The following is a 22889-nucleotide window of genomic DNA, read 5'->3' as shown; positions in this document are numbered from 1 at the left end:
TAGAGATCAAATTGCCAACATACGCTGGATCATGGAGAAAGCTAGGGAATTCCAGAAAAACATCTACTTCTGCTTCATTGACTATGCTAAAGCCTTTGATTGTGTGGATCATAACAAACTGTGGCAAGTTCTTAAAGAGATGGGAGTACCAGACCATCTTATTTGTCTCTTGAGAAACCTATATGCGGGTCAAGAAGCAACAGTGAGAACTGGACATGGAACCACTGATTGGTTCAAAATTGGGAAAGGAGTCCGGCAAGGCTGTATACTGTCGCCCTGCCTATTTAACTTATATGCAGAGCACATCATGAGAAAGGCAGGGCTAGATGAATCAAAAGTTGGAATTAAGATTGCCGGAAGAAATATCAACAACCTAAGATACGCAGATGATACCACTCTAATGGTAGAAAGTGAAGAAGAACTAAAGAGCCTCTTGTTGCGGGTGAAGAAGGAGAGTGCAAAACTTGGGTTGAAACTTAACATTAAGAAAACCAAGATCATGGCATCTGGCCCTCTCAATTCCTGGCAAATAGATGGGGAAGAAATGGAGGTAGTGACAGATTTTATTTTCCTGGGCTCCAAGATCACTGCAGATGGGGACTGTAGCCAAGAAATTAAAAGACGCTTGCTCCTGGGGAGGAAAGCCATGGCAAATCTAGACAGCACACTAAAAAGCAGAGACATCACCCTGTCAACAAAAGTGCGTATAGTCAAGGCTATGGTCTTCCCAGTTGCAATGTATGGCAGTGAAAGTTGGACCATAAGAAAGGCTGAGCGCCAAAGAATTGAGGCCTTTGAACTATGGTGCTGGAGAAGACTCCTGCGAGTCCCTTGGACTGCAAAGCGATCAAACCGGTCAGTCCTAGAGGAGATCAACCCTGAATGCTCTTTAGAAGGCCAGATCCTGAAGCTAAAACTCAAATACTTTGGCCACCTAATGAGAAGGAAGGACTCACTGGAGAAAAGCCTAATGCTGGGAAAGATCGAGGGCAATAGAAGAAGGGGACGACAGAGAATGAGGTGGCTGGATGGAGTCACTGAAGCAGTAGGCGTGAGCTTAAATGGACTCCAGAAGATGGTAGAGGACAGGAAGGCCTGGAGGAATGTTGTCCATAGGGTCGCGATGGGTCGGACACGACTTCGCAGCTAACAACAACAACAATCACATTATGGTGGCTTTTTCCCTCCAAAATGCTGTTCTGCATGGACTTAACTTGACAAGGTTACTTTGATTTATGTTTAAAACTATTACCTTTTTCGTTCCACAAGTAAGCTTTCAGAAACTGCATGCCTACAATATTAGTATTGAAAAATACTAATGTACATATAAACAATGTATCCAAACTGATATAGGGTTTCCTGCCTGAGCAGGGGGTTGGACTAGATGACCTCCAAGGTCCCTTCCAACATCATCATCATCATCATCATCATTATTATTATTATTAAATGTCAGTACATAGCATTAATATGCATATATCAATATCAGAACATTTACAGATTTTGGTACCTATATTGAAAAAGTGTGTTTATTTTTATACCAAGTTCAGAGCTGACAGCTCTTGTTAGTGTGTAACAGTAAGCTCTACTTTATTTCAGTCGTGGTTTGTTGAGCAAACAGGTTAGTTTCCCCATCTTATAGTTGCCTCTTTGCTCAGTATTGGCTTAATCCTGCCCTCACTTTTCTGCAACAGACCCTGAACATTTTTGCTGACATTCCTGAATTAGCATCGACTCAGTACTACTTACAGTGGTACCTTGGTACTCAACTGCTTTGAAACTCGTAAAATTTAGCACTCAATGCATTTTGATGTGAAAATTTTGCCCCGGTACTCGTTGTTTGTTTGGCATTCAACATTCAAGCTAGAACTTAACCGTTGTCAACTGCCTTCTGGCTCATTATATTATTCCCTTATGGGGAAAAATTGTTTTGTACTCATCATTTTTGGTACCCATCACGCCTCCTGGAAGCAATTAACAATGAGTACCAAGGTATCTGCTTAACATTATCCAGCTGCAGTTTGTGACAAGGGACTCAAATCATTTTTGGCCCTTTAGGGGTAAAAGAGAGAACTTCTTTTCCTAAACATGAAGAGGATAGTCCCGACGTCGTCTTTTCCTGACAGGAACATAACTCGGAGTCTTCCCTCAGCGGATTGCCATAAATTTATTTGCAAAACCAAAAGCAAAGAATTAATATTTAACTCACACTGGCTTTGGCAGAAATTTGCCTGACACTTTTTTCATCTTCAGCAAAACAGAAAAATACCTGTTTCCAGTTGTTCCCTGGAATTCTGCCGCCCCCCCAAAAAAAGATCAGTGCTTACTCGTTTTGCTTTCCTAGACAATTTCCGTTTTGCAGATTAACACCCAGTATATTTTATACAAATCTTGTCCACAGAAGCTATACATGGTTATGGGTTTTGATTCACGAGAAACTTTGTTCGATAGGAAATGAAAGCAGTATTTTGTTACAGCAGAAAAGGGAGTGGTGGAGGAAAGAAGTTGTGCATAACGAGAGATCTCTTGGGAATATGTTTTCGGGGATAGATGCAGATAATTGGGAGAAATGATCCCAAGTGGACTTCCCCCCCCCCACATTTCTGGGATAATTTATTTGATATCGGCTGACATTTTCAGGCTATTTGAATAAGAGTAAAAGAGTGGTGTGGTGGCCTAGAGGTGGAGCTCTCACCTCACAGGCTGTGAGTTCGATCCTAGGTAGTGGCAGATATTTCTGTCTCTGGGCGCAGAGAGAAAATATCTGTTGTGAGCTCCACGTAGGCGTCAGGAAGGGCACCTGGTCAGCAAACACTCGGCTCCAATCAGTTGCCCTGCCTCCACCCCAAAGCAAAGTATTGCAGAGTCGTTAGAAGAAGAAGAAAAAATTGAATAAGTGAGTAAGATCTTCATCTCCAAGTGACACAGGAAAGAAGTAACTTCAATCTCAATTTTTAACCACCTAAATATAATCTTTTATCAGGCAAGCTTTCTTCCCAGAGTTGCTATTACACTAGGCCAGGGGTAGGCAACCTTGGCTCTTTTATGACTCGTGGACTTCAACTCCCAGAATTCCTGAGCCAGCCATGCTGAGGGGAAAGGGAGGGGTTTCTAAGCTGAGCCATGCTGGCTAAGGAATTCTGGGAGTTGAAGTCCACGAGTCATAAAGTGGCCTAGGCCAGGGGTAGGCAACCTTGGCTCTTTTATGACTCGTGGACTTCAACTCCCAGAATTCCTGAGCCAGCCATGCTGAGGGGAAAGGGAGAGGTTTCCAAGCTGAGCCATGCTAGCTCAGGAATTCTGGGAGTTGAAGTCCACAAGTCAAAAAACAGGCAAGGTTGCCTGCTACCCCTGCCTAGACTGCTAGGATTGGCAGCAGAGGTAAATTATTAGAGAAAAGGCAGACAAATAAAGAATCATGCAGCCACCAAAAGAATTATGAATCTAGGCCGGGGGTGTGTCTTCAAACTTGGCCCTTTTATGACTTGTGGACTTCAACTCTGAAGTCCACAAGTCATAAAAGGGCCAGGTTTGAAGACCCTTGATCTAGCTAGGCAGACAAAGAATCATGCAGCCACGGAAAGAATGTGAATCTGGAAAAGCAAAAAAACCCCCAAAGCTCTATCAGCTTTAAGAGAGTGTCATGGGTTTAAACGTAATGATATTTCAAAGTTAACATGAACTGGGATTTTTTTTTAAAAAAATAATTCAGATGAGGGTTGATCTGCTGAAAACAAAGCCCTAAACTATAATTAGATTAGAGTCAGAATCAAATCACAATTCATCTAGACCAGGGGTAGGCAACCTCAGCTCTTTTATGACTCATGGACTTCAACTCCCGCTCAGGAATTCTGGGAGTTGAAGTCCATGAGTCATAAAAGAGCCAAGGTTGCCTACCCCTGATCTAGACAAACCATGAGTTGAAATTTTACTAGTGTTAGGTTCTCTTAAATCTAGCTGCAATAGTTTACATGCTTTCCCTCTTAATTGAATATCGTGCCTGTCAAAATAGTTATTATGTGCTATTTTGTATTTTCTGGAATGGGTGACTAGAGGGGAAAAAAAATTCTTATTTAGAGGTGAGCAGAGGACACAACAGAGTTTCTGTGGATAATTTCAAAGATATATTTGTCATATAGTACAACTTATTTTGGATGATTAAAAATTAAAAGACCTTATTATTGAGGTCAGGGAATAAGCAAGCCATTTACCAAATCTCATTAAACTAATTTAAAATTAGATGAGTGCCAATTAAACTAAATGTAGATAATTATGTAGCATACTACCTGATATGAAGACTCATTGTAATTATTTGTGAAGTTAAGGAAAGGAGTTGTTGCTGAGAAGAATAGAAGGAAACAAGTGAATAGTGGAGATGCAGATAAATGTGAATTTTGTGGCTGTTCTAGAGCCTTTGAAGGGGTTGGAGTTTAGCTATTGCTTGATAGAGGCTGTTTTGCCTTTGTGTTAATATCAAACAGGCTTTTTTTAATTCCTTTTTCTTTAAGAGCCTCTTCCTTACTCTCATCTTCTTCTAGTTTTCTTCTCTCATTTCTCTGTCCAGGGCAGGTAACTCTTTCCAGATCCTATTTCTGTTGTTGTTGTTATTGTTGTTGCTGCCGCTGCTCATTCTTTGTTGATTTTTGCATATGGAGCAAAAGAAAAACAAAACCGTGAATGTGTGAATGGCTTACATCTGTGAAAGACAGCCATCCCTAAATGCAGAGAGGATCGGTGTCCGGTTTCCCACCTGGCCTTTTGGAGAAATTGCCTTCTTAATAGCTGCAGACACACGAAGCACAGAGAAATAATAAATAAATCTGCCCGTTCTTCCGAACGTTTGGCAAGCAGTTGACTTTTTAAAAAATATTCTCAAAATGTGTTTTAATTATGCCCGTCTGATCTAAAAGTATGTTAAAAGAGTGGTGATCCAGTTAGAAAACAGCAAGGGGTTCTCGTGCACCGAAGTAAGGCAGGCGATGCTAAAGAGTGCTTCACGTTATGATGCAGAGTTTTGTTTCAGGACTGTTGCGCTGGACAGATTGTCGTGATTTATATTGATCTTCATAGATCAGCTTTAACGTACGGCATCCCGTGCGTTCTTTCCCTCTCTGCCATGTTGATTGCAGAGCTCCTTTACCTTTTCTGTATAATAGGAGTGGATCGTTAAATAACTATCTGTGTAGTATTTTGAGCATCCGAAGCTATTTGGAATGAAAAAAAAATGCCACTTTGAAACAGGAAAGAGAAAAAGTTAGCAATTTTATTTCGGACATAAATGCATATACCTTTTTGGAAAAAGAAAAGGGTACTTGGGAGTTGACCGATGTGAAACTTTACAAACCTTTGGAGTTAAATGAGACCGTTGCCTTCTTAAGTTTAACCTTGCACTGCTATGGCTTTGCATGATTGGCTGGTGGTTTGTTTTCACGTCTAGGTGTGCAGGGTATTTATTATTAATATTATTTTGGCCTGCAAAAAAAAAATCTTTGCCTGCTAAAGCACATGATGCATTTTATTCTATAAATTTTCTGACAGTTCTTACTGTGGTGAGCCTCACTTCTTTAAAATAAGACTTTGCTGCTACTGCTGCTACTATTACTGGAGCCATAACAGCTTTTGAAAGCTATTTTGCCCTTTTTTTGTTGTTGTTCATTTGTTTTCTAATGTTTTACAGGGAAATTGCAATCTTAGAATCTTAAGTGAAACTTGAATGTAGTTCAAAGTTCTTATCACCTTTGTTTAGACAGAGATAACATGTCTTTGTTTCAACAGCTCTGCAAAAGCAGAAAAATTTGCACCGTGTTGCCTTCAAAACCAAACAGCTACTTCATACTCCAGCTGCCAAAGGAGGTAATTAGCTTAAAGGCTCTTACTATGCTCCAGCTAAAGTCAGAAAGTTGTTTCTTTACGTCAGGGGTCTTCAAACTTGGCCCTTTTATGACTTGTGGACTTCAATTCCCAGAATTCTTCAGCCAGAGACGTGTGCCTGGCTGAGGAATTCTGGGAGTTGAAGTCCACAAGTCATAAAAGGGCCAAGTTTGAAGATCCCTGCTTTATGTGTTCAACTTTGTAGTTGCTGTATTCCCCAGGAAATATTAATCTTCAGTGTTAACACATGTTCCTCTGTAAGAACCTGACTATCTCTGTTTGTCATCCTGTACCTCAAACCCTTGAAGCAGGTTTGAACTGTACATTTGGGGCACCAGCTATCAGCAAATGCTAAATATTTGAAGCTTGGTTCAAGATTCAGCCCAGCCAGACCTGTCAGAAAAAGATTAACTCTTGTTGAGAATTGTACAAATGAACTTTCTTCTTGCTTCCTAAGAAGAAGCTCTGTTAATTATACTAATTGATTTCATTTGTCTTGTCCTTAAGTCAACTCAGCATCCTGAGTGGAGTTTCAAGGCTGTTTGATTGTCATCCTTTCTAGATAGAATCTATCATTACTTCTCGAGTTGGCAGTTCGGGCCATTCAGTCATCTTCATAGGCTGCTTTAAGACAGCAGGATATTAATCTTTTCGTCTTAGATTAGTACACTTAGAAAAATATGATTTATAATTAGGATGGCACACTTTTCTGCACTTTTCTGTGGTATGGGAAATATGAAAATATCATGATGGCTCTTAACAAGGGAAGCTTTTACTCAATCAAACTTAATCAAAGGGAAACTAAAATTGACATAAGAGTTGGAAGAACAAGGTATTGGTTCCATAAGGTGGCCTCAATTCCAAATATAATTGAGATATGAGTTGGATAGAAAAAATGGAACTATTTTTATTAGGTACAATATTAGAAAAATAGAATGAGGAAGTACATACTAAACGTTGCAGGATTATTAGCAGTAAGAATTGTAATTTGCTTAGTGCTGGAAAAATGAAGAATCAAAAAAAGAGAGGATTAAGAAAAAGACCAGACTGTATAGAAATTGGCAGATCAATATTGAAGGATAAAGAAGAAAAAAGACATAGAATAATTTCAAATGTGGGGTGTAGTTTAATCACTGGCTGGAAAAAAAGGGGTAGAGATTAGGAATTCAATATGTATTATTAAGTGAAAAATGGACCCAGACAACCCATTGTTTACTAAGCACTTACGATTTGAAACAATAGGAAATTTAAAAAAAAAGACAGCAGGGTAAAAATTCTTATAGCCTGGGTATCTTCTCAGAAATCTAAAGCTTTGTTTTTGAGGTTTTGTTTTGTTTTGTTCGGGTTTGAGACAACTTATTTCACCCTGTCGTATTTAAGCAGCATTGTACCAATTGATATTATTCAAGTTTGATATCTCTGAAATTCATGGCTGGTGAAGGTAACTCATTATTTCCATCAGGGCTAATTACTTTTGGTATTCTTACATTCTGCTTTTAAAAAAAACTCTCGGGACAACTATCTAAATGGGATGGGGCTTGGTTGTATTAATCTGTTTTAATCTATTTTTAATGTGTTTTAACTTATTCATGGGCATTTGTTTAATCGTTTTTAATTTTTGTATCTTGTTTTTTAATATGTATTGCCCTGTTCACCGCCCTGAGTCCTCCAGGAGAAGGGCGGTATACAAATAAAATTAATAATAATAATAATAATAATAATAATAATAATAATAATAATAATAATAATAATAATAATAATAATAATAATAATAATAATAGTAGTAGTAGTCTTGTACTATTCTGCTAAAAAAAAGAATAACTATGGTATTTAATATTACCAGGATAATATATGGTGTCTTTAAGCTAAATTTAATCACAGTAAAAAAAAAAACTCGTCCACATTATTGGAAAGCTCAGGATACCAAACCTTGACTGACTTCAGAACTTTTAAGTAGTAAAGATTGTTCCGGTGTTTATACAGATCACACAGTACAAAAACACACAAATAATGTTCACCTGGTAGATAGCTTTTGGTGAGCAGCACAAATCATACAGTATAACAGTCCTGTGTATTGGATACTTTTATTGTGGACTTCTGCTTCACACATGCCTACCCAAAACCAGTGTCAAGATTATTGCAACGATCCCAACCACTTCAAGCATCAAAGCCATATTGCATCACATCAAATGTAGTTGTTTTTGGAAGTCTTGCTTAGATTAAGCATCAGCGTCTTTTTGTAGTTTATAAATGCCTTCAAGGCATCAGTTTAAAATCTAAACAGTTATCTGGGATTTTGATTGGAAAAAAAGATAAACATCATTAATCTTTTGGCTTAGGGTTCTTCTGCCATGCACTATATATCTTTGCTTGTCTAGGCATGCATCTAGTAATCTGTTACACAGATCAAGAATTTACAGTGTTTCATAATTAATGTCTTTTTGATTTTATTTATTTATTTATTTTTATTTTTATTCCATTTATATCCCGCCCTTCTCCGAAGACTCAGGGCGGCTTACAAGCTTAGCAGTAGCCTTCATTCTATGTATATGCCTGCTTATTAGGGCTTTCACACACACCCCAAGCGGCATTTGCACCATATAGACCAGTTTTGATTTCCTTGGTATGGCTGTAGTTTCATCTGTACTTTCATGCAAGAAGTTACAATTTTGCATTCATAAGATTAGCCTACCTGCCTGCGGGGATTGGGTGAGTGTTTCTCAAGATTTGCAAGTTTGTTATTTCTTTATTAGAGATTTGTGTGCTGAATTTATTGGTGTTGAAAGTGGATGGTATAGAAGCATGGTTACAAATAAACATCTCTGAACTAAAGACTTATTTGAGAATGGAACAAAGAAGGCAGTCCATTAATACTTACCTCAGACAAAGAAAGTCTTTTTTCTGAGTGATTTGCTTTCTCTTGTAAAAAGGCCTTTTTTGTTACTGCAAAATCACATTCTGTGGGCAGTGTGTTTTGCAGGCAAGTGAAGTTTTTTTTTAATAAAGTCAGCTTGGGAAGCCTTGTTCATAGGATATCTTAGAGCACTTAAAGAGAAACTAATATGTTTTCTTAATTTAATGGATATATATATGCATATGTGTGTGTCTATACATACATATATACATGCATGCATGCATTTTCATACTTGAATTTACTATTCTGTTTTTCAAAAAGATTTCCCTACAGTATGCTGGAATTGCATTTATTTATTTACAGCTCCAAGAGCTTTCAAGATCTGTAGTTATACTTAATGCTTCTCAAATATCCCTCTATCTTTATTTAGCAGTTTTTGCAATTCATTATGTTGAGCTTTTTCAAACCCAGTTTGTCTCTTCCCCTCCACCCACCCCCAGGACCCATTGTCTGCTCCTCAAAACGCCTTCACTACGCCACCTTGGAAATATTCTTGACAGAAAGATCCTTTTGTATTTTAATAGAATCATTGCACAACATAAATATATGAAGGATCAGAAGAAAAAGATTATAACAGTCTTGTAACATGTGACTTCATCTGTTAAGTATCAAATCTAGCCCTTTTCTTGTATTCTTCTTCCTGGGTGTCTATCTCTTAAATTGGAAGTGGCCTACGTTTGCATAATTACAGACCATCATTCCTATTGGGATGGTTTATCATCAATTATGTTCATACTTTGAGATATAGCATATTTGGTCCGTAAGGTAGGCCCATATTTACACATCACACACTCTTTGAATGTACTTTACCTTAAATACGAGCCTCATTTAATTGAAGTAAATACTTATTAAATTTCAATCTGGTGCATCATACACCATTTAAAGTGTTGTAACATATAAAATAATGTTGTTTTCTCTGTATAAGTACACTTGGCTGGAAGAACTACATTCTTAATTTGTCAGATATACTATCCTCATTTTCTGATGTAGTACAAAGGTATTATTTGGCTGTATTGATCATTTTAAACAGAATATTAACTGTTAATCCCTAAACCTATCTACAATTAGCAATTGTTTAAGAAGAAGCCAAATCCAAATACTGAAGTAATTAGCTAAAAAAGTACATTGTAGAACAGGGGTGTTAAACTGCCGGCCGGCAGGCAGGATGCATCATGGCGAAACCGCACCCACCGCATTGCCAGCAATGGGGAAAAAGTCACGATACGTCGCAACACGTCACGTGATGTTGCAAGTTTGACACTCCTGTTGTAGAAAGAGTCCTCAAATTTAAATTTAAATTTGAGGACTCTTAAACTTCCTTTTTCAGTAAGGAATTACTGAAACGTAGACCTACTTCTGCACATCATCCATGAAAACCATTTGTCTGAAATGGTATAGGGTTCCCTGCTTCAGTAGGGGGTTGGACTAGAAGACCTCCAAGGTCCCTTCTGACTCTATTATTATTAGTATTATTATTATCAGTTGTAGTATTTAGCTGCTGAAACAATTGGAATGAATTAGCTACACACTTAACTTGTCATTCCAGCTGTTTTTATTTGCACCGCTTCTCCTTGAATTGCTCACCTTTTCCCGTAGAAGATTGAAAGTGCATTGCCATTTAGACTTGACCTACTTGCATCTCTCAAAAACGACGTTCAGAAATATTGGCTATTGTGAAACTAATATGTATTGGGTGCTGTTCCACTACATCGCTGATGCTCTTAGCTGCTTCTGTCTGATTTTTAAGCGGCGGCCATTTTACTGCTCTGATACCGAACGTGACTCGTCTCCTTTGTTGGTGCTCTTCCAGTTCCGTCTCCCAGTAAATTCCGGTCTCCAGCAGCGCCCTCGCCTCTGGCTCTGAGACAGCCGGTGAAAGCGTTTAATACCCACGGACCTAATTCTGTTCCCGAAGCCACGCAGCCTCCGCACGGCAGCTCTTCGCTGGGGCCTGTAGCAGCGCCCAGTTCTGCAAGTCCAGCCAGCAGCATCAACAGCGCCACCCTTACCAGACCTGCAGGAAGCACAGCGTTGAGGAGTGGCTTGCCAAGACCGAGCACCCCCGCCACGGGGGGCATCCCAGTGCCTCGCAGCAAACTCACCCAGCCCATTCGCAGGTGAGTGCCGCTTTTTACATGGCGGAAACCATCGTTTAGGAGGAGCATTCCATGTCCCGGGTTGCGTTATCTTATGTGGCTGGAATGAATTGTCTGCGTGTGTTTATTCTGAAAACGAAACGCTTTTGTATCAAAAACAATGTGTTTTCGGTGGTGTGTTTCTGGTATTTCGGAGAAGATGGTAATAGAGGGGAATGATACTTTTGAATAGAATAGAGCTGGGAGGGACCTTGGAGGTCTTCTAGTCCAGCCCCCCACTCAAGCAGGAGAAGCTATGCCACCTCAAAGAAGTGACTGTCCAGTCTCCTCTTAAAAACCTCCAGTGATGGAGCGCCCACGATTTCTGGAGGCAAGCGGTTCCACTGGTTAATTGTCCTCACTGTCAGGAAGTTTCTCCTTAGTTCCAGGTTGCTTCTCTCTCTGATCAGCTTCCAGCCATTGTTTCTTGCCCTGCCCTCTGGTGCTTTGGAGAATAATTTGAATTTTTGTGGGTTTAATCTGGTGGGTGGACTTAAATCTACTTTTCTGGCTTTGAGATAAGTGAAGTATTTTGGGATAAGATGGTGGGGGTAGGGGTAGGCTTGAAAGAGCTGAATGTTTTATGGACACCGCAATTTTTATATCAACGAAGGCAGAAAGTAATTTTGGGTGCTTTGTTAGGTGGAATCAATTTGTGATTTCATGGCTGAAACGTCCCTTTATTACTACCTTTTTTCTCATACTTTTAAGATTCAGATTTTGGGTAAAATTAAAGGTGTTTACACTAATTTCTGCTGCTTTTGAACAAAACTATAATTTTAAAGAATCATTCTACATTTTGACTTACTCTGTTATATCCTCGTCTTTCTGATTTTGAGGCTGTTTGTGGAATTACTACATAGATTCTTCACTGCAAAGACATTTTCTGGCTCGTGACAATGTATAGTTAGACTGTGTACTACAATTATGTAGTATAATGAAGAGAAGGATGAGGGGGGACATGATAGCAGTGTTCCAATATCTCAGGGGCTGCCCCAAAGAAGAGGGAGTCAAGCTATTCTCCAAAGCGCCCGAAGGCAGGACAAGAAGCAATGGATGGAAACTAATCAAGGAGAGAAGCAACCTAGAACTAAGGAGAAATTTCCTGACTATAAGAACAATTAACCAGTGGAGCAGCCTGCCTCCAGAAGCGGTGAATGCTCCAACGCTGGAAGTTTTTAAGAAGAGACTCGACAGCCATTTGTCCGAAATGGTATAGGGCAGGGGTAGGCAACCTTGGCTCTTTTATGACTCGTGGACTTCAACTCCCAGAATTCCTGAGCCAGCCGCGCTGAGGGGAAAGGGAGAGGTTTCCAAGCTGAGCCAAGCTGGCTCAGGAATTCTGGGAGTTGAAGTCCACGTGTCATAAAAGAGCCCAGGTTGCCTACCCCTGGTATAGGGTTTCCTGCCTGAGCAGGAAAGTTGGACTAGATGACCTCCAAGGGTCCTTCCAACTTTATTATTATTATTAATTAGTCCTTGCTTAATGACCAGTCTTAATGGCTGTTCACAGTTACAGAGGACCTCCCAAAACCCTCTTCAGCACCCCTGCAGTTGTCTGCCCTTACAACCGGCTGCAAGAGGCACTGCAATGCCCCCCCATACACCCCACCGGGTCCCCACAGGCCCTCCCCCCCTCACATACCAGGTCCCTACCAACCTTAGGCCTGATTCTCCCCCACCAGGCCCCCCTCCCTGCTCCACATTTACCTTCCGAAGCGTTCTAGAAGCTTCTGCAGCACTGGAACAGACCACTTCCTCACAAGGCTGGCCGGCCTGTTTCCAGGAGCAGCTGCCAGGTTTCCCAGCCGCCACACGGGATTGTCACTGGGAACATGGCTGGCTCCGGAATTGTGACCACGCGATTGGGCAACAAACCGCTCCGTTGTGCCTCCCTCACACAGCCTGCACAGCGCCGCGGAAACCTGCAGGGCGCGATTCCTGAAAGCAGCCACCATGTTCCCCAAATCCACAGCGCTGGGAACGTGGCTGCTTTCAGAATCGCCCCACGTGGCCCTGCGATAAAGGGCTCCGGGACCCAGTGTGTGTGGGGGGGAAAGGCCCATGGGGACTTGGTGGGTGAGGGAAGGCAGGCCCAAGGTCTGTGGAGACCACAAAGGCCGTGAAACGGAGCGTGGGGCATTTGGGGGGGATGGGCAAGGTTTTGGAAGGCCTTGGGCAGGCAGGACTGCACTAGGCCTCTCACGGCCTTTTAGTCACCCCGTGGTCTGCTTAATGACCCATGCAGTTGTTTTAAGTACCACATCAGGGAGAGCAGGGGGTCGTTAAGCAAGAAACGATGAACTTACGTGTAGACACCCTTGGCCAGGGGTAGGCAACCTTGGCTCTTTTGTGACTCGTGGACTTCAACTCCCAGAATTCCTGAGCCAGCCATGCTGAGGGGAAAGGGAGAGGCTTCCAAGCTAAGCCAGGCTGGCTCAGGAATTCTGGGAGTTGAAGTCCTGCTGACTCAGTTCTGGGAGTTGAGGTCCACGAGTCATAAAAGGGCCAGGTTTGAAGACCCCTGCTTTTGACTGTACGCTGGGGCAGGGCTAGGCAACCTTGGCTCTTTTATGGCTCAGGAATTCTGGGAGATGAAGTTCGTGAGTCATAAAAGAGCCAAGGTTGCCTACCCCTGCCCTTGGCCAAGCCACCCTGTCTCAGGATGGCTTCATCAAAAAGTGAGCCAAAATTGTAAAGTTTAAAACCAGTAAGTAACACTGAAGTTCCTAAGGGGTTTCTTTAAGCAGGACGTGTGTCAGGCGCACATGCACGCGCGGTTTCATGCAAGAATCAATAAAATTATCTCCCAGTCTTGGGCTCTTCAGCAACACGTCAACCTGCAGCTGCACTTTGGCTGTGCAAATCCAGGCAACTTTTGCTCTTTTGCTGCCATCTAGTGATTTGTAACTTAATAGTACAAAAAATCCTTTTTTGGGGGGGGGGGGAAAGTGGACCCTAACAAGCACCATTCCAGCCACATTTTGCATGGTTGACAGGTAGTGGCTTTTCCACAGTTCAGGATCCCGAAATTTTCTCCATAAAAAACCCACCAATTGCTGGCCTTAGAGCAGGGGTAAGCAACCTTGACTCTTTTATGACTCGTGGACTTCAACTCCCAGAATTCCTGAGCCAGCCACGCTGAGGGGAAAGGGAGAGGTTTCCGTGCTGAGCCATGCTGGCTCAGGAATTCTGGGAGTTGAAGTCCACGAGTCATGAAGGAGCCATAGTTTCCCTCATGCTGGCTTAGGAATTCTGGGAGTTGAAGTCCACAAGTCATAAAAGAGAAAGGGTTGCCTACCCTGGCCTAGGGCCGCTTTATGACTTGTGGACTTCAACTCCCAGAATTCCTGAGCCAGCATGGCTCAGCTTGGAAACCTCTCCCTTTCCCCTCAGCATGGCTGGCTCAGGAATTCTGGGAGTTGAAGTCCACGAGTCATAAAAGAGCCAAGGTTGCCTACCCCTGGCTTAAGAGTGTTGCTTGGAGGAACTAAAAAGAGTAGGACAACCTGGTTGGTTTCAAGGGCAGACTGTAGGGCAAAGCAGCTGTGCATTTGAGGGTCCCACATGTGCCCAGAAGGCAACTCTGAAAGCTAGAAGGGGAGCACAGAGCTAATGGCTCAAAATGGCAAAATGCAAACACCTGCCAAATTTAAAGAGTAATACACAATTATGATACAATAAAGGGCATAAGGCCGATGTATGAAAGCTGCTTCCTGTGCCAGACTACTGTAATAATTAAGAGCACCAAAAGGGGGCGTAAGAAAAGGCGCCGTGGAATATTATTGATGATACTAAAGTTTCTCGGCATTAGGAGAGAAGCAGGAGAGAGAGAGATGATAGATAGATAGATAGATAGATAGATAGATAGATAGATAGATAGATAGATAGATAGATAGATAGATAGATAGATAGATAGATAGAGTTAGATGATGGAGATAGATAGAAATAGAAGATAGATAGATAGATAGATAGATAGATAGATAGATAGATAGATAGATAGATAGATAGATAGATAGATAGATAGATAGATAGATAGATAGATAGAGATAGATAGATGATAGATAGATAGATAGAAGATAGATAGATAGATAGATAGATAGATAGATAGATAGATAGATGATAGATAGATAGATGATAGATGATAGATAGATAGATGATAGATAGATAGATAGATGATAGATAGATAGATAGATAGATAGATAGATAGATAGATAGATGATAGATAGATAGATAGATGATAGATAGATAGATGATAGATAGATAGATAGATGATAGATAGATAGATAGATAGATAGATAGATAGATAGATAGATAGATAGATAGATAGATAGATAGATGATAGATGATAGATAGATGATAGATAGATAGATAGATGATAGATAGATAGATAGATAGATAGATAGATAGATAGATGATAGATGATATAGATGATAGATAGATAGATAGATAGATAGATAGATAGATAGATAGATAGATAGATAGATGATAGATAGATAGATGATAGATAGATAGATAGATAGATAGATGATAGATAGATAGATAGATAGATAGATAGATAGATAGATAGATAGATAGATAGATAGATAGATAGATATAGATGATAGATAGATAGATAGATAGATAGATAGATAGATAGATAGATAGATAGATAGATAGATGATAGATAGATAGATAGATAGAGTTAGATGATGGAGATAGATAGAAATAGAAGATAGATAGATAGATAGATAGATAGATAGATAGATAGATAGATAGATAGATGATAGATAGATAGATGATAGATAGATAGATAGATGATAGATAGATAGATAGATAGATAGATAGATAGATAGATGATAGATAGATAGATAGATAGATGATAGATAGATAGATGATAGATAGATAGATAGATGATAGATAGATAGATAGATAGATAGATGATAGATAGATAGATAGATAGATAGATAGATAGATAGATAGATAGATAGATAGATGATAGATGATAGATAGATGATAGATAGATAGATAGATAGATGATAGATAGATAGATAGATAGATAGATAGATAGATAGATAGATAGATAGATGAGATAGATGATAGATGAGATAGATAGATAGATAGATAGATAGATAGATAGATAGATAGATGATAGATAGATAGATAGATAGATAGATAGATAGATAGATAGATAGATAGATAGATAGATAGATAGATAGATAGATAGATAGATAGATAGATAGATAGATAGATAGATAGATAGATAGATAGATAGATAGATGATATAGATGATAGATAGATAGATAGATAGATAGATAGATAGATAGATAGATAGATAGATAGATAGATGATAGATAGATAGATAGATAGATAGATAGATATGCAGTTGGGTATAAAGAACCAGAAAATCTAGTGGGAACTTTCTGATGAATCTCGTTTTCTATGTTTCAGATCTCTGCCAGCTCCCAAAACCTATAGCAGCGTAAAAGACGAGAGCTGGAAGGATGGATGCTACTGAACGGCAAAGCTTTGTAACTCAGCATATCCTTCTTCACCAGGCTAAAACACAGATCAACGTGCAGACTGATGGAAAATACTTTGGGAGGTGGGGGGGGGTGGGGGAGGTTGAAACTCTCCAGAACTCTCTGTCTTTAATTAGCACAAGTTGGCAGAGATTATAAAACAGCACTTTAATGACGTTAACATCAGATACTTGGTGATCACTCGAAATCATTTTTACGTGAATCACGTATCACTTCTGAAGCTCTTACTCCTTCCCCAGCTTCCTAAAATTGTCATCAATGCTCACACGGCCACAACAGTCAACACGGCTACAACAAGGGCAGATGTCTCAATATGCCAAAGATACATCCATTTTGAAAAAAAAGCAGCACATAAGACGTTAGGCAAAAATCATTCTTGAAAGACCATACATTACTTGATTTTTAAAGAGCAAGTCTTCTTCCAACAGGTAGAACAGAGAGAGAGTTAACGTTGATCAAAGCAAAAATTGGATTGTAAAATGCTACTGGGGTAGTGAGATTGTTCTAGACAATTGTGGAAGAGAGGTGTGGAGAAACCGAGTCGCAACAGAACCTTGACTCTGGAGTCTCAACTGTGGGAGTGATAGAGTTGTACCAATTTTTTTTTGTTATTTGTTTTTTTAAACACCTAGGCCTCTGAGACTTGATAAGCATAGGTTGCATTCTTTTTACGTTGACTTGTCATATCAGGTTTTGTATAATACCACGATTGCCAAAAGGGCTCGTTTTATCAGTTGTACAATCCCAAAACTTAGCTGTTCCTGGCTCAGGAAAAATAGCATTTTTATTTTTTATTTTATTTTATTTTGCAGCGATTTTTTTTAAACACATGAGTCTGTTTTTTAGAGCAAGCTTCCTGGGAGGAGGAGGAGGAGGAGGAGGAGGAAAGACAACTGACGAAGAAATAATCGCCACGTGTTTAATGCCTGGATTGCAACTGAGCAGGCCTGTAGTTAACATGAAGGAAAAAACGACGACAACTATGCAGCTCTCGGCCAGAGATTCTAAGAAAATCAGTTGTTCTGCTGATACCAAATGCTTTATTCATGTGGGTAATATTTCACGGTATGAGGGAGTCTTTATCCTTTTTTTAAAAAAAGAAAAAAGATCAGCTTCCTAGAGGTGTGTTTAATTGTAAATACTTCCACTGAGGCTATTGCCCCTATTAATATTTTAACTATGTACTTTGCCTTATATTTGTATTTTGCATTGTTGGTAACAGTTTGGGGGGAAAAAAAGACAAGAAAGGAAAACTCTTGCCATGTATGTTTACAAAGTGGTTTGGCTCCTCTTTAACAGTTGTCAGCTTTTCGCTATTTTGCCAATCCTCGTCGTCAGGGTATACCCCCTCACGCGCTAGAAAACGATTAGTACTCTAAGCCCCATCTCTCGCGGCTCCCTTTTCAGTTGTTTTTTAGGTTGTAGCGGAAGACAGAAGAAAAGTGATTTATCAGAAAGAAATTCAGAATCGGTCCCGTGCAAGGATTATTATTTTTTTCTTTTTAAAAGAAAGAAAAAAGGCAGTCTCTTGGAATGACCTTTCCTTGTGTTGTCTAAAAATATTGAGCTAAACAACAACAACAACAAAAGGTTTTAGCTAAGGATGCCATGTTGGTAAGGACTGAGCATCAAACATACTCTGTTTGCAGCTTGAAACCCTCATTCACGCCTGCCTCTTAAAATGTGTATTTTTGAATTTTACAAAAAAAAAAAGAGTAAATGGTTTGGGGATTCCAGTCTTTTGATTATTTAGGTAGCCTTCCTAGATTAGTGGATTAAAAGCCATGCAATTTTTACTTGAATTGGAAATGTGACCAAGGCAGGATAGGATTAGACATCTGTTCCAGCACTTCAGGCATATTTTTTTATTTTATTTTATTTTATTTTAAATTTAAAGGGATGGCCCTTCCATGGTCTTGTGTAAAGGATGGGATTCTGGAATCTTTAGATGCTGGGTTTTGAAGGCACAATATGGTCCTTTCAGACATAAGTTACCATCTGCAAGTAAGACCTGGGCATCACATGAATTTCATTTTCACTCTGCAGCTTTACATAGTGGAATTACTTGCACTTCTGTGAGTCACAAGCACAGCGTGGGGAGTGATTTTCCTTTAACTGGGAATGTTAACCATGAACATATCCTAATTACAATCAAGTCAGATCAAAAAGAACTGAACTGGGGTGTCTTCTTAAATCAGGGTAAGCCAGTAATTATAGGAAGGGAAATTAACAGCGCTGTGTTGCACTGTTATTAGTCCAGCATGTTTAAACTTCTGGAACAGAAAACATGAGATATCCAAATATTTTTTTAGGTAACTTTTTACCTAGCCTAATTTTTAAAATGGGGCTCCAGCAAAGCAGATATCGCAGTCTTTTATAAGCGAGAACATTCTCCTTTCTACTTTCACTAGAAAAATATTTCATCCGAATATTTTCTTCAAATATCCGGATGTTGCCTTTTTTAACCAAGCTACATCACCTTAATTTATAAGTGTGTTTTCATGAAGCTCACCTTGCATTACTTTTGATAATGCATCACGTTTTAAGAGCATCATCCCCCCCCCTGCTGCCACATTGCAATAAACATCCAGCAAATTTAGATTCCTGGAAAAAAGGTCATCAGAGGAGATTTTCACATTGTCCGTTTATTTGATTGCCACGACATCCTATGACTTTCTGTGTTTTAGAGATTTGGGTATACTGAAGTGTGGAAACATGAATATGATAAACTAGTGCCTATGATTTACTTAATTTATGTTTGACAATAGTTGTTAAGGGTTTTATGAATGTGTGTGGGGGGATGGTGTCAACAGCTCAGAATTGTATGTGTGTAGGCAGAAAAGACAGGAGTTCTGCTTCTGAAATTTATTTAATTTTTCCTCGGTGTTTGAATGTTTTTGTAAATGTTAATTAAAAAACTGTAAAAAGGAAGAATGTAGGTATTCTTAAAACATTTCTTTGGCTCCTTTTTTTTGAAATGAAATATATATAAAATGAAATATTTGTTGTTTCTTTATGTTAAATACTTTGTTCATTTGCATGTTTTCAGAAATGAAGAGAGCCGGCCTCATGTTCAAATTGCACATAATAGCAACAATCCCACTTTTAAACGTAGTATATTGTGAATCAAACAGGAAGAGGGAGAGTGGATTTCAAGAGCGAAAGAAAACGTTTAAGCAACAGCGTAACTTATATAACTCTTTTTGAATCTTGTCTGCATAGTTTTGTTCTAATAATATAAGCTATCTAATTTTAGTCTAATTTATTCGTATGGAAATACTGAAAGCTTAACCATGAATGCATTCTAGTTTCTTATTTTTCGGATGATCTTTTTCTCTAAATCTTCATTTGTTCTGTTACAAAACTTCTAGAATTGAACTGCTCCTATTTTTATGGATTCTTTAAAGCTTACAGTAGGTTTAATATTCTGTAAGTTCATTTTTTTAAAAAAAGAAAACGGCTTTTTTGTTTGTACATCTATAATATAAATGTTTTCCTACATTTTATACCAAGGGAGATGACCTCATCTCCCTTCATTTACTACTACTTAAAAGCACAATTTTGTGTCTGAATTTTTTATCAACTTGAAAAAATTTTCAGTGGATGAATTAAACCCCTAATTATAGTCCTGATCTTATAAAGGAAAAATGTAAGTTTTGGTTAGAGAACTAATTATAGTCCTGATCTTATAAAGGAAAAATGTAAGTTTTGGTTAGAGATTGGAAAAAAAAGTACCAGCTTTTCTCTTTGTCCAAACTTTCTAGAGAAAGGATGGTCCTTTTAAGAAAGCATCAATAGCTCAAATGGCATCCTCGGCTGATATATATCTTTTTAATAATCACATTTTTAAATTATGCTAATATCTAGCCAAGTAAAAAAAACAACACTTGCTTTTATCCCTTACGCTGTTTTTATGTAGATTTTATATAGACTATGTGGATGTTCCAAGTATTCCTTTTAGTTTTATTATGATGACATTCCAGCTGTTTCCACTTATATTTCTCTGTGAAAAGGATATGACTTCCTTACTTCCTACATATCTTGTTGTTAGCTGCGAAGTCATGTCCGACCCATCGCGACCCCATGGGCAACGTTCCTCCAGGCCTTCCTGTCCTCTACCATCTTCTGGAGTCCCTTTAAGCTCACGCCTCCTGCTTCAGTGACTCCATCCATCCACCTCATTCTCTGTCGTCCCCTTCTTCTCTTGCCCTCCACCTTTCCCAGCATTAGGCTCTTCTCCAGTGAGTCCTTCCTTCTCATTAGGTGACCAAAGTATTTGAGTTTTAGCTTCAGGATCTGGCCTAAAGAGTAGTCAGGGTTGATCTCTAGGACTGACCGGTTTGATCGCCTTGCAGTTCAAGGGACTACATATCTACTATCTCCAAACATGATTCAGGACTAACCATAACAGTTGAAAATCACAAGATATTAAAGGGAAACATGTTTGGATATAACGGTACTGACATGTAGTAGATATGCTAGAATCAAAAAACTAAATTTATGTTTAATATTACATTCTTAAATACCAGCGTACAGTTTATTTTCATTTTTTGATAAAATTCCAGAGTTTGAACAAAACTTAGCGTTCCAGAAAATTTAGAGAAGATTGTCTCTTTGATATTTCATAGATGAAATACTCCCACCTCTTGAGTAAATAAATAGGTTACAGCACCACTGAGGCAACTTTCTCTCCACACAACAGAATAAACAAGAGTTGGAAGGGACCTTGGAGGTCTTCTAGTCCAACCCCCTGCTCAGGCAGGAAACCTTATATCATTTCAGACAAACGGTTGTCCAATCTCTTAACCACCCACAACTTCTGGAAAAATGAAAAAATAGCTTCTGTCTAAAATTGCAGCCATCACTCCAATATTGTTATTTATTTCAAGCTGAGGTATCCAGAGAGTAGCTTTAAGGATAAACCTGTTGTTTTAGTTAAATTTTATCTCACACATCCAGATGTTCTTCGGATGTAACTCCCATATCTTACCACTTGGATCTTGCTTGCTAAGAATAAGGGGAATTGCTCCATAATATCTGGAGGCCACACATGATATTCCCGGGAGAAAAGATTGCATAGTTTGCAGGGTTGATGAGGGAGAAAGATAGTGAATGAGGTCATGGTCCCTTTACTGTATTAATTCTACGTAATATGATTCATTCATAAGAGTTACATCTCATCCCTTTCCATTATCTTTGAGCCCATTGTTGAGCTTACTCCCAATAGAAGGATATCGCTCAGACACTACAGTAACGTATTGTGTGGTTTCTTTGGCTTTGTGTTATGTGAACCCAGCCATAAACGCACTGCAGCCAGATTTACAAATGTGATAAATAAAACCACACAGCAGCGTATTAGATAGTGGTTAGGGTTAGGGTTAACCAAAGAAATTATTTTCCCTCTTCTTTATGTGCTTTTTTAATCTTGAGGACTACGGTAGCCTACTTAGTCATGGACATAATTCATACAGGGTGATTTTATTTTCCTCAGTGGAATTGTAAAAAAAAAATAGCTGGACAGATTGGAGAATAGAATAGAATAGAATAGAATAGAATAGAATAGAATAGAATAGAATAGAATAGAATAGAATAGAATAGAATAGAAACACCGCAATTGAGTGCAAAGCAAGAAAATAAAAATAAAAAACGCTGCCTCAGGCGTGTCACGTGTCACAATGTTGCAATCCAAGGCAGAAAGGCTCGGCAATTGCGAAAAGCTTTAGCTTTAAATTAAGCCAGTTTGCCTTCAAAGAAAACTTTCTAAAAGCCACAGACAGACTCAATTAAAGGGGGTAAAACTAATTAGATTTGTTTAAAGGGATTAAACCTTTCCTGTTGTCTTTTTTCCCTTTCCCCCACCCAAACCACGTTCTTTTATAGCCTCTACCCCCCCCCCTTTTTTTTTTCTTCAGTTCACCTCCAGATCCGAGCTGCTTCCAGAAGTGCCAATCAGTCCCGCAGCTGCAGCTGCCTTTCCCTCTCCCTCTGGCTTGGCTCGCTTAGGCTCATTCCCCTCCCTGCTACACTAGCAATCCCGTGCCAGCTGCCATGAGGCAAAGTACCACAGGTGGTACGCGTACCACCGGTTGAAAAGCCCTGCATTAGAGGGTATAGTAAAGAAGATGGGAAGGATAATTATAGTACTACAGCCATTGTTGTTAGTTGCGAAGTCGTATCCGATCCATCGCGACCCCATGGACAACATTCCTCCAGGCCTTCCTGTCCTCTACCATCTTCTGGAGTCCATTTAGGCTCATGCCTACTGCTTCAGTGACTCCATCCAGCCACCTCATTCTCTGTCGTCCCCTTCTTCTATTGCCCTCCACCTTTCCCACCATTAGATTCTTCTCCAGTGAGTCCTTCCTTCTCATTAGGTGGCCAAAGTATTTGACTTTCCACTTCAGGATCTGGCCGCCTAAAGAGCAGTCAGGGTTGATCTCCTCTAGGACT

The 22889-nt window shown here is 39.4% G+C and overlaps 1 protein-coding gene across 2 annotated transcripts in view; it reads left to right on the top strand.

The window, feature by feature from the left end:
- Window positions 1–17666, top strand: part of SLAIN2 (SLAIN motif family member 2) — a 39214-nt gene extending 21548 nt beyond the window's left edge. Inside the window, exons 7-9 of one of the 2 annotated variants that reach the window (XM_081333199.1) lie at window positions 5773–5850; window positions 10593–10899; window positions 16348–17666. In XM_081333199.1, coding sequence (XP_081189325.1) covers window positions 5773–5850; window positions 10593–10899; window positions 16348–16414 — 452 coding nt within the window. In that variant the 3' untranslated portion in view covers window positions 16415–17666. The remainder of the gene's footprint in view (window positions 1–5772; window positions 5851–10592; window positions 10900–16347) is intronic. The other variant, XM_081333200.1, reaches the window with a different exon arrangement.
- The last annotated feature ends 5223 nt before the right edge of the window (window positions 17667–22889 follow it).

The sequence above is a fragment of the Vipera berus genome, assembly GCF_964194415.1.
Source record: "Vipera berus genome assembly, chromosome: 7".
Classification (NCBI taxonomy): Eukaryota; Metazoa; Chordata; class Lepidosauria; order Squamata; family Viperidae; genus Vipera; species Vipera berus.
The sequence above is the reverse complement of the archived record's forward strand: the minus strand, read 5'-3'. Positions and strand labels throughout refer to the sequence as shown.